This window comes from Galeopterus variegatus, unplaced genomic scaffold (assembly GCF_000696425.1).
Source record: "Galeopterus variegatus unplaced genomic scaffold, G_variegatus-3.0.2 Scaffold219, whole genome shotgun sequence".
In the NCBI taxonomy this organism is placed as follows: domain Eukaryota; kingdom Metazoa; phylum Chordata; class Mammalia; order Dermoptera; family Cynocephalidae; genus Galeopterus; species Galeopterus variegatus.
Window position 1 is genome coordinate 452,917 of NW_007726330.1, and position 14,739 is coordinate 467,655.

Here is a 14,739-nt window from a genome sequence, read left to right on the forward strand (position 1 = left end):
CCCTCCTCCTTGCATATTGGCAGGTGCCCAGGAGCCAGCTCAGGCAGACCCCTGGGCTCAGAGGTCCGCAGCACAGATCCAAATACACAGCAGAATCACATGGAATGACACTTTCATTGGTGTTAGTTGTGGGAAGAGGTTAATAGTTACAGAGCTGGGGCCCAAGCTGACCAGGTCAGGCTTCCAGCCCCAAGGTGGGCAGTGGGCGCTCCTGCTGAGGTCTGGAGCCCCTCCCCCACTGCATCCTCTCGGGCAGTTGATAGATAGAATAAATTCCATTTAAAATATATGCATTTCTCTCTGCTTAAAAAATTACATTTACAGTTGAAAAAGTTTGGATTTCTGGGATCTGTTGAAGGGATTTGTTAATCCCAGCTTTGCCTCACAGTGAGGGAAGGCAGGGGCAGGAGGTGGTGTGGTTACAGCCATTGCCACCAAGGACACGCCCCTGCTGCGTATTTACACATTCTATGTACACCTGTAGGGAGGGGACCCAACCAGACACACTGCCTCCTCCAGCCTCTCAGAGCACCAGGACAGCACAGAGGGGGGCATGAGGCATTCCTTGGTCACAGAGACTTGAGACACGGGTTGCGGGGCTGCAGAGAACATCTCAGAAGCCCTGCCACCTCCTCTTCCTCCCTGAGGAGAAAGCTCTTTCTTACCAGGGTCCCTGGCCAGGGGGCAGGGCTGTCATGTTACATACCAGGAGGGGGCTTTGCTGAGATGCCACAGAGGCCCCTCACTAGTCAGGTTTTGACAAGTCCCCTTGGCCCCACTGCGGGGGCTGCCCCACTAGAGCTGCTGTGCAGACAGCTGCTAGCTCAAAGCAGCAGGAAGGGGCCCTGCTGTGGTGCCTGTCCCTGGCAGGGAGGGGCTTCTTCCATACTAGGGCAGAGGCAGTGGGCGCTGCAGGTCACGGTGGGCGTGGCTGGAGGGCCAGCTCAGTCCAGCATGGCGTCCAGCTGGTCAGCCAGAGCATCGAACATGGTGCTGATGTCATCCAGAATGTGCTTGGTGGAGGTGCTGGGGGTGCTGCAGCAGGGAAGGACCTGATCAGAGGGGCAGTGGCCCACGTCCCGCCCGCCCAGGGGAAGGGAGCTGTCACCGAGCCACTGCTTGGTGCCAAGCACTTTGTGTGCATCAGCTCTTAATTTTCACCACCTCCTGAGGCCATACGAGTTACTGTCACTTCCTTACAGATGAGCTCACTGAGGCTCAGGGGGGTGAAGGACTTGCAAAGCTCACGTGCCTCAGTGACAGTCACCAGGATTCCCTAAAGGTCAAATCGGGGGTCCTCTTAACCCATTAATGGCCTCCCCAGCCCAAGGCTCTGCCTGCAACATTCTCAGGACCCTTGGGAAGAAGATGCAGAAGGGGCTGTTCCTCCACCCAGCCTTCTCTCCCCCTCCCCCCAGCACCCCTCACCCGTCTCGCTCTTCAGCGCCAATGCTCTTCTCTGCGGCCCTCAGTGCAGCTGCCAGGGACGAGCTGGTCTGCTCCAGTCTCTGCTGGGCCTGACCTGAGCCTGCAGCCCCAGTGCTCTCAGGTCTTGGAGGGGGCACCGGGCGGGGGCCAAGCCTGGGAGCCAGCTTAGGACCAGAAAATGCCAGCTGGGTACAGGCCACAGACACAGGCTTAGGGGCTGTACCTGTAGACAGAAAAAGGTTGGCTTGTGACTTGGTGGGGCAGGACATAACCCTGCAAATAGTGCCCTCTCCCCACAGGCCTCTGCTTGCCTCATACCTGCTCCAGGCACCTTGATGAGGGCAGCAGGGGCAGCTAGGGGCTCTGTCTCTCCATTCCGCCGACTGCCTGCTGAGTTTTCCAGACCTGGCCCAGGGCAGGGGGGTACGGGAGGCCACATTATGGGGCTGGGAGGAAGAGGGGCTGGAGCTCCTTGAGTTGGAAGGCTGCTAGGCTCGGGTTGGGGAGGGCTGGGAGAAGCCGAGGAGAGGGACTCGCTGGGGGTCTGGGGGGGCAGCGGGGCAGCGGGGCCAGGTGCAGTGCTGGCCACTCCAAAGGCCTGCAGTGCCGTCTGCAGCGGCTCTCTCTCCCGACATTTGGGCCTCCGCTTAACAGTGTCTGACTCTGTGAGGTTGAAATCAAGGCCAGGGGACACAGGCGTCTCTCGGGATGGGGGGCCAGCTGGCTTTGGCCGCTGTTTGATTGTCAGGTTCCCCTCCTCGGCAAACGGCAACCCTTCCCCTGAGCTTCCCCGAGATGGGGGTGTCCCCTCAGGGACTGGCTCCTCCTCCTCTGTGTCCGACGCAGGGCCAGCTGGGACAGGAGGGCCAGGGGGCTCTGAGGGGCCCGTTGGTTCACTCAGTGTTCGCCTTCGGGGCCCTGCGGCCCCCTCCTTGGGCCCTGGGCTTCCATCGAGTGATGGTGGCTCCGGAGTGGGTCCAGAGACTGAGCTGAGGCGCTTGGGGGGTGGGGGTGGGGGACCTTTGCGTCGGGCCCGAAGGGCGAAGGACTGGCTGCGGGGAGCCCCTCGAGTTGGGGTCAGGCTAGGACTGGTGCGGGCGAGGGCACTGCGTCCTGGTCGCCGAGTCAGGGTGGCGTAGCTGCCCAAGGCACTGCCCACTGGCCTGTCGGCCTCCCCTTCAGCATCTCCCTCTGCCGGGCCGGGGCGGCTCAGGCTGTGGGAGCGGCGCTTGGGCCGAGGAGGGTCTGGAGGAGTGGCAGGGGGGCCGGCCAAGTAGGAGAAGGCTCGGGGTGCACCAGGAGGTGGCCCCGGGGCTGGGCTGGAGGGTGAGCCCTGGGGGTACATAAAAACATAAGAGGGGGGTCCTTGGCTAGGAAGTGGGGAACAAAGCTTAGGGGGCCGCTCTGTGCCCTCTGGAAGGTTCCTCTCCTGTGGGATGCTGGGGTCTCCACCACTGGGCTGGGGGGCAGTCTGTTCCTGGGAGTGACCGGACCCCCGAGAGCGTGCTCCAATGCTCTCCTGGCTAGGGGAGCGGGCGGGGGGTAAGGGCAGTGGCTCAGGGCCACCCCCTGCCATGGCTGCCTGAAGCTCTGGGCTCAGCTCACTGCCTTGAAAGGTGAGGAGACGTGGGCCGGCCACAGCCGGACCCTCCCCATTCTCCAGCCCCTCGATGGCCATCAGCTCCGGACCCCTGGCCAGCCGGTGTCCGCCTTCACCTAGGGCCTCTCCCTGCAGCAGGCCTCGCCGAAGCTCTGCCAGCCGCTTCACTCCCAGCATAAGCTTCTTCTGATGCCCTGAGAGAGGTGGATAGAAGCGGCAAGATTAGCTGGGGCTGGGAAGGGCCACCCTGGTCATCCCCAGACCCCATTCCCTCTTCTCTTGGAGACCACTGTAGGCAAAGGGGGTGCAGCCAGAAGGCCTCAGAGCAGTCCTCACCGAGCTTGTTGACGCCGATCTCCTGCAGCTCCTCCCAGGTAAGGTCGGCCACCAGCCCCATGGAGTCGTAGCCACTGCTCACCAGCTGCTTGTGGTACTGCGGCAGCCCCAGCGCACACAGCCACTCAAGCAAGTCCGTCTGGAAGAGCGCCATCGTCCAAACTGGCTCCCCAGCCAGAAAGGAAAAGGCACCACAGAGCCACAGCCAAGGGCAAAAGCCTGTGCCCACCACCCCAGCCACTCACTCACAGGGATGTAGTTAGGCAGCCACTCAGTGATACTGAGCTGGGCGATCTCCGAGGCGATCTTCTTCCTATGCCCAGGCTTGGTCACCCCAATGGCTGTCAGGTCCTCAGGTGTCATGCGACTGATGGTTGGCACGTCATAGCCAGCCTGCAGAAAGTGTGCAGTGTAGCCTTCAAGCTGGAATTCACTCAGCCAGTTATGAATGGCCTGTGCATCCTGCGGGGCAAGAAAGGGGCGCAATTAGCAGGAGGCTGAGCCTGCTGAGGAGGGGCCAAGGCCATAGCCCAGCCCGTTGCTCCAGCCTCCCCCAGGGGCCTGGCCTGAGTGGGACTTAGGTCCACACTAAGGCCCTCCCATCCCCCAGTGGACGTCACACCTTCCCTTCCAGCAGCTGTTCTGGCCTCACATCCTGAGTGAAGATCTGCTCCCCAGAACGGTAGTTGGCCAGAGGGTGGTGGCTTAGGTTGTCTTCAAGGACGGAGAGAAACGGAATCAGAGGTGGCAGGAGGAAGGGGTGCCATGCTCTCCATCTCCCAACCTGCGCCTCTCCTAGCCCACCGAGGTCGCATTTACTCTTCCTACCTGCCAGGGACGGGGGGTGCAGTCCTGGCAGCACTTGGTCCTCTCCAGCAGAGGGCAGAGGCTAGACACAGGGAAAGAGCCAACTCACATTCGAGGTACTGGCAGCAGGGGGTGGGCCCTGCCTGGTCCCAGCATCCCCTCTCCTACCTGGGCATTCTCAATAAGGAGGCTAGTGCTGTGGCCATTGGTGCCCTCGGAACTCTGCCCGCTTCCGGCGCTGCGGATGCTGCCCACGCTGCCCTCGCTGCCCACACTATTCCTGTCACCTGCTGTAGGGGGCAGAGGCACGGGTCACAGCCCCAGGTGGCATTACCAACAACTGACTGGCAGCTTGCCAAAGCCAGACACCCATACCTCTGCCCCCTGGGAGGAGGTACCTGGACTGTCTGGGCTGAGGCCCACCCGAGGGAGCTGGCCATACGTAAGAGGGTGCAGGGGATCATCAGCAGGAGGCTGTGGTGTCCGGGAGAAGCCTGGGCGCAGGGGGGTGGGTACAGAGGGGAGGCGAGGCAGGGGGATGCCCACACGCTTGCTGACCACCTCGACAATACCCGGGGGGAAGTACCCCACACGGTCTGTGCCCCTTTGGCTCTCATGGATGTGGCCCTTCCAGCGACCATCGGGATGCTGCTCGAGTACCTGCGGCAGGTGGGGGGAGGAAATGATCAGTCCCTGAACCAAGCAAGTGGCAATTGCTGTCCCTGCCACCACAGTGGAACAGTCCTAGTCCAGCTCTTCCCCTACCCCCACAGAGCTGGCCCCTGTTTCCAGCTTCCAGCCCAATCTGCCACGTGCCTCCAGGCAAATACGAACACCAGAGCAAGCCTGTTTTCCAATCCCAGCTCCGCGGCATGCTGGCTGCCTGACCTAGGGCAAGTCACTTTAATTTCGCTAAGCCTGAATTTTGTCCTCTCTAAAACAAGAAAGGATAATAGCACTTACCTGCCCTGGATTTGGACAGAATAAAATGAGAGTGCATGTAAAGACCTTAGCTGAGAGCCTGGTAACACAGTAGGCACCCGAATAAGTAGCAGCAATCACTTGTATTCTCAAAGGAATGCCTGCCCAGGGTCCCTCACCGTGATGACATCCCCTGCCCGAACATTGAGAGCAGTAGGATCGTGGAGGTTCCAGAAATCCTTGAGTGCTCGGACCTTCAGGATCCCCGAGGCTTCTAAGAGAAAGGAGGGCAAGCGTCATCTAAGGTTCCTTAAGGCATCTTCCTACCTGTCCTGTCCCCTTCACAAGCCTCCCCCAGGGACATCCGCTCCTCTGCCATTTCCTGGTACCTACTGGAGCAGCTCCAGACCCCTTGGGTTGGCTCTTCTCCCACACACTCACCCCGCAGTAGCTGCTTGATTTCCCGGCTGGCCTGGGAGGTGGTGAACTGATTGACAATGTCCAGCGCCGTCTGGTTGTACGTGTTCCGGATGTTCACATCCACGCCCCCCTGGGTGCAGAGTCACGTGAGCGTATACTAAGCACTCTGCCTGTCATCTCTCCCTAATCCCCACAACTACCCAGAAGGTAAGTACTATTATCATTTTCAGATTTTACAGATGATGAAACAGAAGCTCAGAGACTGGGTCAAGCATGAGCTCAAAGTCACTCAGCTGATAAGAGGGAGACATGGAGTTTGAACCAGGTCAGTCTGCTCTCTAGCCACATGGCCTTGGCACTGTTCAAAAGGAAGTTAGGCCTCTTCCCCGCTGCCCATGCAAAACCCTACGCTGGTGGCAGTGCCCTTCCTCCTGCACCTTCCCATCTGGTCTCAGCACAGGTCTGAGGCTCTACACACATGTGCAGGGTGCCCCCACCTCCAGAAGGAGCCGCACCACCTCGGTCTTGCCATACAGCGCGGCCTCATGGAGTGCTGTGCCTGTCTTGGTCTGGCGGTTGATCTCAATCCCAGCTCTCAAGAGCTGCCTGCGGGGGGCAGAGGAAGTCACAGGGGTCATGGGGGCCAGAGAAGCTGATTGCTGGGGGCCAGGAGACCAAGAGAAAGGGTAGAGAGCACAGCAGGCGGGGGCTCGGAGGGGGCCTCAATGGTCCCACAGGAAGGGGATGAGCAAGAGTTGGGGGGGAACCCCCAGAGGTACCTGATGACTTCTCTGTGGCCATTCTTGGCAGCCAAGTGCAGGGGTGTGGTGTAGTTGGGGTCACATGGATCCTTGGCCTCACCCTCCAGTAGCGCCACACATAAGTGGCTGTTCAGCAGCAGCTGGGTCACCTGTGGCACCCAGCACTCAGTAAGAGCCTGAGACCCACTGATGTCCAGGACCCAGTACCCCATGGGCTGCAGGCCTCACCTTGAGCCGCCCAAACTCACAGGCAAGATCCAGGGGCGTCTTCTTGGCCTTGTTGACCAGGCACGGGTTGGACTGATGCTGGAGGAGCATTTCTGACTGGGGTGGTGGAGCTCAGTAAGGAGGCCTGGCCTGCCTGGCATCCTGCCCCTGCCCCAGCTCCCTGCCCCAATGCCACTGTGGCAGGCTCACATACCACCTCATAGTGTCCGTACTGTGCAGCCAGGTGCAGAGGGATCTGCCCATCCAGCGAGGCGGCGTTGACAGCCGCAGATGCCCGCAGCAGCAGCCTCACGGGCTCCAGCCGGCCCTGCCAGGCTGCGTAGTGCAGCGGACGCATGCCTGGCGGGAGGGAGGGGTATCTGAGGGAGGTCCCGAGACGGTATTCGGGGTGGGGGGAACTGAGCAGAGTACGGAGCCACCCCAGCTGGGAGGGGAGACAGCCCAAGTGGATTTGATGTGGCTTCACAGGGTTGGGTCAGGAAGGGGCCAGCTGTATGGGGCTGAAGTCAGAGTCCCACTGTGCTCACCACAGATAATCTGGTGACCCCAGAACAGCAATGTAACCTCTCTGAGTCTCAACCTCCTCATGTGAACAATGGGACGTCAGCACCACCCATCACCCCACAGGGGAGAGCCATTTGCAAACCCAGAGGAGCTATGCAGACAGCTATTGGCACTGCCACATTGGGACAGGAGCAAGCTCTGCTCACAGGGTCTGGGTTGGGCCCCTGCCTGTCAAGATGGGGGCCCATCAGGGTCTCACCATTGCTGTCCTTGATGTCAACAGTGGCCTGAGCCTCCAGCAGCAAGGCTATGAGCTCCAGGCTGCCCCCCAAGGCAGCATGGTGGAGAGCAGAGAATCTGGTGGCAGGGGTGGTTGGGGGGGAACACAACTCAGGAGGTACCAGCCAGCAGCCCCCACCCCCAAATCCTGGTCTTCCACCCCAAATCCATCCTAGGGGCTGGCGGGATGGGTGACTCCTCTCCCCGCCCCCCACCACCAGCCCTGCCGTGGGAGCCGTGGCAGCCAGGCCGCAGCATGAAAGGGCTCAGTGTTTGGGCTGAGAGGCCTATTTGTCTGGCCTCCCCCCCACAGCCAGCCCAGGGGAGGGGGCCATGGGAGCAGGAGCCCGAGGGCTCCTACCCTCCAGGGAGAAAAGGGAGCCCAGCAGGAATCTGACCCAAGGAGGCCCCTCTTCTTGCTCAGGGCTAACTCCACAGGCAGGACCCAGAGTTCTCAGCAAATACGCTTCAAGGGCCATGTTTCAGAGCAAGGGACTCTGGTCTAGGCTCCAGGGGTCTTTCACCCCTCCCCCAGGACTCTACTCACCCCCAACCAGTGGCTCTCATGAGGGTTGGGGGGGTCACACTCACCCGTCAGCATCCTGGTAGTTGACGTTAAGCCTCTTTGTGGAGCCGAGGAGCTCTGGGGGTCAGGGCAGGGGGCATCAGGGCAGATCAAACAATGTGCCCTCCCCAGCACTCTCACCCAGCACTCCCTCCCCACTGCCTCTCAAAGCCCAGCTGACCTCTTGGTGTGCAGGAAAGTACCTGTCCCATGGCCCTTTACCCGTCCTGTTCCAATGGCTCCCCACCCTGGCCCTCTGGCCCATCAGCTTGAGGGCACCAAGAGTAGGGAGCCACCGCAGCAGTGGCCTGGCTTCTCCAGGCCCCAGCCCAGCTTGTTTATAGAGCTAAAGGGGGTGGGGCGGGGGAGACTGGCATGATGTGCCTTCAGTGGACAGGCCCACGGAGCGCATGGTTAGCATTCCTGCCTGAACGGGCCAGGGAGTGAGTCCCATTGGGCCGAGGGGTGTTGGGGGGGGAGAGAAAGAAAAGCGGCACTAGGTGTCAAAGAGCAGGAGATGCCAGGGCTGGACTCAAGGACCATGATGCCTAGCCCTGGGGCATCCCAGAATGGGACATGCTGCGGAAGGTGGCATCAGACAGACCTATTCCTAGTCCCAGCTCTGCCAGGTGCTAGCTATGTGGTCTCGGGCAAGTCATTTAACCTCTCAGGCTCAGTGTCCACATCTGTAAAACGGGTTGATCATGGAGTTGTGAATTCATGCCAGACCCTTGTCAGCATGCAGAAGATGAGAGCTATCACCATATAGTACTCCTTACATGTTGGCCATTACTGTCACTATGTCACCCCCCACTGCCCTCTAGATCTTGGTGGTTTCTCAGCTTGCCTGGACGTAACTGCTGACTCTGCACCTACAGGGTCTCAGCTGAAATGTCCATGCCCTGGGCAGGGGCTAGGGGCACCTCCTCTCAGGTACAGGGTTCATGCAGGTGTGCTCCCTGCATGAGCCAGGGCACAGGTGGGGGTGGTCCTTGAAGCACTGGGGAGGAGAAGAGAAAGGCCTGTCACTGGTGGCCCCTGCCGCCTGCTGGAACCCACCCCTGCCGGGAAGGAGGGGGCCTGGCTCAACCCAGGCTGGGCAGGGTGCCAAGCATGCTGGCCCAGGCCTGCCCCCCCAGGCCCTGGTGGGCCCCTGAATACCCCAGCAGCCTGGGCAAGACAGGGCCTCATTCCAATAGGGAGGGACCAACCCTGCAGTGGGGAGCATGAGATGAGAAGGGATTTAGAGCTGAGCTGAAGGACGCTATGCCAGAAAGGTAAATACAGAGCCACGGAAGGACAGAAGAGCTGAAGAGGTGGGGGTCAATGAGAAAAAACACGGACCTCCCAGTTTTCCTCTAGCCCCCTTTGAAAGTCCTTGTCACACAGAGCCATTTGGGGCAGTGCAAAGAACAGGGGCTCTAGAAACAGAAAGTCCATGTTTCAAAGGCTCATCTGCCTCACTGGCGGTGTGACCTTGGCCAGACACAGCACCTCTGAGTCTAGGTGAAGACAAGGTCAGCTGGGAAGAGACCAGTAAGTCCTTCACCTGGCCACCCTTCGACCTGCCTGCCAGCCTGGACAGTTTGGGATGGGGCAGCTTGGTGGTGGGATGCAGCCCTTCCGGGGAGGGGCAGGACAACGTGACAGGAGGGACAGGAACAGGGGCAGGGCTAGGCTGGGTGGCTCTGTTCTTTCCAGAACAATGGCCGGAAAGGCGGTTGGGGAGAGGACCAGAGTGACAGGGCTGGGGACCTTGGCGGGAGGGCAGAGAGTCCTGGTTCCTGGCAGTGGCTCCAGGAACTTCCGCTGTGGCACAACCTTCTTCCCCTGCCTGGCTCTGGGGGTGGAAGGGTCGCTCCTGATTTAGGCTCAGGCAGAGGATGTGAGCTCAGCTGGCCACCCCAGCCCACTCCATTTCCTCTGGCCAAAGAGGGAAACCTCTCAGAAAAGGGAGTGGGGAAGGCAGAAGAGGAGGGACTGCACCCCTTTCCTCCCAGCCACCTGCTCCCTGAAGAGGACCTGGGTGGGGGTGGGAATGCCGGCTAGATATCAGATGAATGGGGCTGAGAGGGTACCTCCCCCCTACTCTCTCTGGATAGCCAGAAAGCTCCAGCCAGCCCCCCAAGAAGGAAATAGGGGAGCCCTGACATCTCTCTTCTGGCAGTTTCCTTGCCTCTCAGTGGTATAAAGCAGGAGTTCCCAGCACCACTTCTGAGAACAGCATTAGAATCCCTGGAGAGGTTTCTAATTTGCAGAGTCTCAGGCCCTTTGTGATGATTCTACTTTGGGGGAGAGTCTAGGGAGCCTGCACTTCTAGAACTATCTCTAGGTAATTCTGATGGGCAACTGAGCATGGAAGCACAGGAGAGAGGGCACAGCTTTGCCTCAGATCTATCACATAATGCCTGTATCACCTTGGGCAAGTCACTATCCCTCTCTGTCTGGCACTTTCCTTATCTGTAAAATGGATATAGAAATACCTATCTCACAGGGAAGTGAGGAGACTTCATTTCACAAACTGTAAGGTTTGCAAATGTCTCCTTGTGAGCTCACAGAGGACTGGGAGGGGAGGCACAGAGCCAGGACCTCACAAGGAGTCCCAGACCCCTGTCACCCTGTGCCTGTGCATCAATTCACCTGCAGGGTGAATTCTCCCCTTTGGGGCTGAGGGAAGGGACCTCATCCCCTGCAGATGATTCCCACTGGGCACAGGGACCTACTCAGAGCCTACTCGGATGCAAGGCTCCCTCCACCAGCCTCCAGACCCCTCCAGCTTTCCCTCCTGAGGGCCTCACTTTGAGGCCCCAGGACTCGGAGGCCAGCCGCAGCTGACCAGGGCCCCACTGGGCAAGTTGCCAAAAACAACACTGAGGTGAGGGGGAGTGGCTCCCACTCTTGGGCCTCAGGGCCCTCCCCTGGGACCTCCTTAGCACCTTCCCTCCATTCACCTTGTATCTACTTCCCCAGAGCACAGAGATCACCCCCCACAGTTCTAAGTCCTGTGTCTCCCGCCCTGGTATGCAAGTGGGTACACCCAGCACCCCATGCCCCTAGATGTGGGTGGGGATATCTTCAGGTAGCCTGATGGACTCCTTCCTGTGTACAGAACCAAGGTGTGTCTTAGAGCGATAGCCCCAGCACTCCAGAGGAGACCTCCCATCCAGGGAACTCCTCCTCCAGCCCCAGCCTGGTGGTAGGAACCACCTCCTGCCCCAGCTGGTTTAGAATCTCAAGGGGACAAGCCCAGTGGCCTCCTGGGACAGCCCAGAGGTCTATGCTCCTTGGGGGTCTCACCACAGAGGTGGGGTCGCCCATCCATCCAGCCCTGTCAGGACTAGAGCCCCCAGGGCAGATAAGTCAGGGGTAAAGAGGCTTTAGCAAGTGGTTAGACAGTGATGAAAAATTTTTTTAAGCAGTAGAACTCTCTTTTTAAAGGATCCCCATGAAAGGGATGGTCTGGTTGAAGTGTGTGTGTGTGCGCAGGGTAGGAGGTGGGATGGAGCTCTAACTATTCAGTCTCTCCCAGCCCACTGCCAGAAACCCCAGGGCTCCTAAGAACACATCTGAAAAACACATCTAAAAGTCAACACCACAGGGCAGTAATTTGGTCTGTTTTGTTCACTGCTATGGCCCAGTGCTTAGAACAGAGCCTATCAAGCACAGAATAGGCACTCAATAAAAATTTGAATGAATGTTCTTCAACCCTCTCACTTTGCAGGCAAGGAAACTGTGGCCCAGAGAGGTTAAGTGACTTGCCTACAGACACACAGCAAGGGGGACCCAATTTCCTCTCTGGCTTTCCCACACAGAGGCACTGCTGGCCCAGAATAAGACAATCTTCCCTCTTCAAGTTTGCAGATCACGGTGACCCTACCCAAGCCCCTCTCTGTGGCCTGAGCACTCAGGGGAGGGGTCTCAGCTGGATGGTCATCTTGCCAAGTACTCACTTGTCTTTGCTGCCTTGACCTTAGCCACCAGTTTCTGCACGCCAGTCACATCTCCGTTCTTGACGGCAAGGATCAGGTCTTGTTCACGACCCATCCTGGCCCCTAGGCCAGGCTCTGTGCTCAGGAGTCCAAGGCAGAGGCAGGAAACTGGTCCAAGCAAATGCGTCAGGGTGCCATGCCCCAGCCCCTTAAAGGGCTCCTGGTCCTAGGGAAGCACGTCTGGTGTCCCGGGCAGTAGGCACTGTCAGGCACTGATGGATTCTCCCTTAAGGTGCTCCTTAAGGAGCTGCCACCACGAGCAGGAAAGCCAATCTCTGAGGGGGCGGAGGCTGCGTGGAAATCTGGATGGTTATCAGCTTGCAGCTTCCGACAGCCCTGGGATGGGCTGGGACTGGGCACACCAATCTTCTTGGCTTGGTTCAGGAGCACCGATGCCCACCCAGAGAGCAGCCAGCATTCCCTCCGGCCTCAGGCAACAGCAGGGGACAGGTCTCAGGGGTCTGGAAAAGGTGTAATGCCTCTGCTGAAGACTGGCCCACACAAGGGTCCCAGGAGCAGGGAGCCGAAGATGAGCAGGACAGGACTTCCAGGGAGCCCCCAAATCACCCTGGCTGCCCCTCGGAGTCAAGAGAGGGGCTGAGCCACTCAAAGGGGGGAGGGAATCACCATGTATGAGAGGAGTATGTGAACGGGGGAGGTGGCATTCTGGGAGGGGGAGGCTGAGTCACTCGGGCCCCAGGGCACCTGGCAGCACCTCAACCTTGGGCAGGAGGGGCCCTGGCAGTGCGACACACTGGGGCAAGCCAGGCCAGCAGCCTGTTCTCCGCAGCCTGAGGCTCCAACACCCACAGACAACTGGTGGGCCACGAGGTGGGGCCTGGGAGGGTCAGGGACAGGCAGGCAGGCAGGGGTCACTCCCTGTTTTAGGCGCCTGCCCCCAGATTTCTCCCTACCTAGGCTTTAATAGCTGGATGCCCCAGCCCTAGGGCTCTTTATGAATTGAGGGGGTGGAGTAGGGAGCTTATGGCTCTCCACTTCTTAAGGGGAACTGCCTGCTGAACAGGCAAGCTTTATAGCACCTGTTGCTGACCCACACTCACCCCTTGTGTGGGGTTGGGGAGCAGTTGGGCAGAGAACAGAGACGGAGCCGGGGCAGTGCTAGGGAACGCAGCTCTCGGCCCCCCAAGCCTGAACCTGAAGTCCAGACCCTCGACTTCACCGCCGAAAAGCTTACGTCAGTTCCTCAGCGGCGGCCAATTTGTTGCCAAAGTCTTGTGGCATGAGACCCGTGCAGGCCCGGGAGCCTTGGCTGGGAACCCTTCACTCTCAAAACGTCCCAAGCCCAACCCAGAGGGCATTCCCACTCAAGGCCCGCGGCCGACACTGGGGAAGGGCGCCCCTGGCAGCGCCTGGGGTCGGGCTGGCTCCCCCGCCCCTCGGAATGCCCCTTCAGCGCCGCGCAACCCCCAGCCCAGCCCTGCCTCTGCCGACCCAGGAACAAAGCGGCAGGAGGAACCAGGAGGGCCAAGCGCCGGAGGGACAGATGCGGGAGGACGGAAAAAGGGGGCGCGAGGAGGAGGGAAAGAGCGGAGAGATAGAGGCGCCCGCCGATCCCGCAGGAAAAGTTAGTTTGTGCCCGCCCCCAAAAGTGCTGACCCCCAGCTCAGGTCCCGCAGTCTCACCTGTCCTGGCCGCCCCGCCGGGGGTCCGGCTGGCCCGGCTCAGTCCCTGGCACTCCGGACCGCGGCTCCCACTGGCCCCCCCACCCCCTTTCTCCTTCTCCTCCTTTTCCAAGGCCGGCTCAGCGCCTCCCGCAGGAAATCCCGCCCCTCCCTACTCCCTCCCGCCGGATCGGGAGCAGAGGGACCGTCCCGGCGGCGCAGTCGGGCTGTCAGTCAGAGCCTGCGGCCGCGCCCCCATCCGCGCCAGGCCCCGCCCCCACGTGCGCTGGTCCCGACCCAGGGCGCGGGCCGGATCAGCGCATGCGCCCAGGTGAAAAGGAGCCGGGTTGGGGGCGTTCGCGCCGCTGGGTCCGGGCGGTGGAGGCGGGACGACCGGGGGCTCTAGAGTCTAGATCCAAGGGCGAGAACCCTGGGTGTGACTGGTGGGAGAGAAGACGTGATGGGAAGGGATTTAGCAACCGAGACCCGGAGACCCCACTTGGGAAGCCCCCTTCCTCTTCGCCCCATGCCCCTCCCGGCACTCCCGCAGCGACCTCCGCCCGCGGCCAGAGTCGCCGACCCACAGCCGCTGGCCAAAGCAATGGTGCCACCTAGCGAGCAGTGTCGGAGCGGCCCACGGTGACGGCGACGGGGACCCCAGCCTCGAGGAGGTGCTAATGGAGGGCTGGGGTGGTGCTTCAGCACCATCGTGGGCTGGACAGCTCCCCCCACCCCCGGCCCTCGAAAACCGCCTTCGGAGCCCCTCGGAAGGGACGCGAAGAAAGACCCTGAAGGAACTCCGAAGCTCCCTGGGCCGCTCCTGACAGCCCCTCGTGGCCTTCAGTTTGCAAAGCTGGGATTCGGGAACCCATCACTCTCTCTTCTCTGAACGCTTCATCCCTCTTTGCCCAGGGGACTAAGCAGCCCTTGGCTGCGGAGGGGAGCGTCACACATTTGACTCTTCATACGACCGTCCTAGACGCCGGTCCCTCGGGTTTTACTAGAGAGGAGCCCAGAGAAGGACTGGGGACAGGGGAGGGAAGCTCCTACACATCCAGAAACCTGCAAGCTAAACTCAGCCTCCACCCCCAAGAGTCAAGGCACCCGTTTGCTGGTAGGCGCTAGGACCCGGGACGGCCAGAAAGGCGGGAAGCCGGTGGGTTGATCAGAGGACTCCACGAGCTCAGGTCGAATCCGCTGGCGCTAGGACCGCGCGGAGCTCCGGAGGTGGGCGGGGCGGGGCGTGGGCGGGGCGCGCGCGCAGTCGCAGACGGCGGCC

General features: G+C 60.5%; 1 protein-coding gene across 1 annotated transcript; it reads right to left on the reverse strand.

Moving 5' to 3' along the window:
- Nucleotides 1-95: 95 nt before the first annotated feature.
- CASKIN2 (CASK interacting protein 2) lies at nt 96-13,560 on the reverse strand. Its single transcript, XM_008566071.1, has 19 exons — nt 13,482-13,560; nt 11,800-12,299; nt 7,876-7,927; nt 7,265-7,362; nt 6,695-6,840; nt 6,502-6,597; nt 6,292-6,422; nt 6,010-6,118; nt 5,534-5,642; nt 5,272-5,366; nt 4,570-4,831; nt 4,340-4,461; nt 4,193-4,253; nt 3,987-4,078; nt 3,614-3,826; nt 3,365-3,503; nt 1,747-3,222; nt 1,429-1,651; nt 96-1,035 (listed from the first exon to the last, which is right to left on the reverse strand). Exons 2-19 carry the CDS (start codon nt 11,891-11,893, stop codon nt 945-947), a joined length of 3,609 nt encoding a protein of 1,202 aa, XP_008564293.1. The 5' UTR covers nt 11,894-12,299; nt 13,482-13,560; the 3' UTR covers nt 96-944.
- Between the last annotated feature and the right edge of the window lie 1,179 nt (nt 13,561-14,739).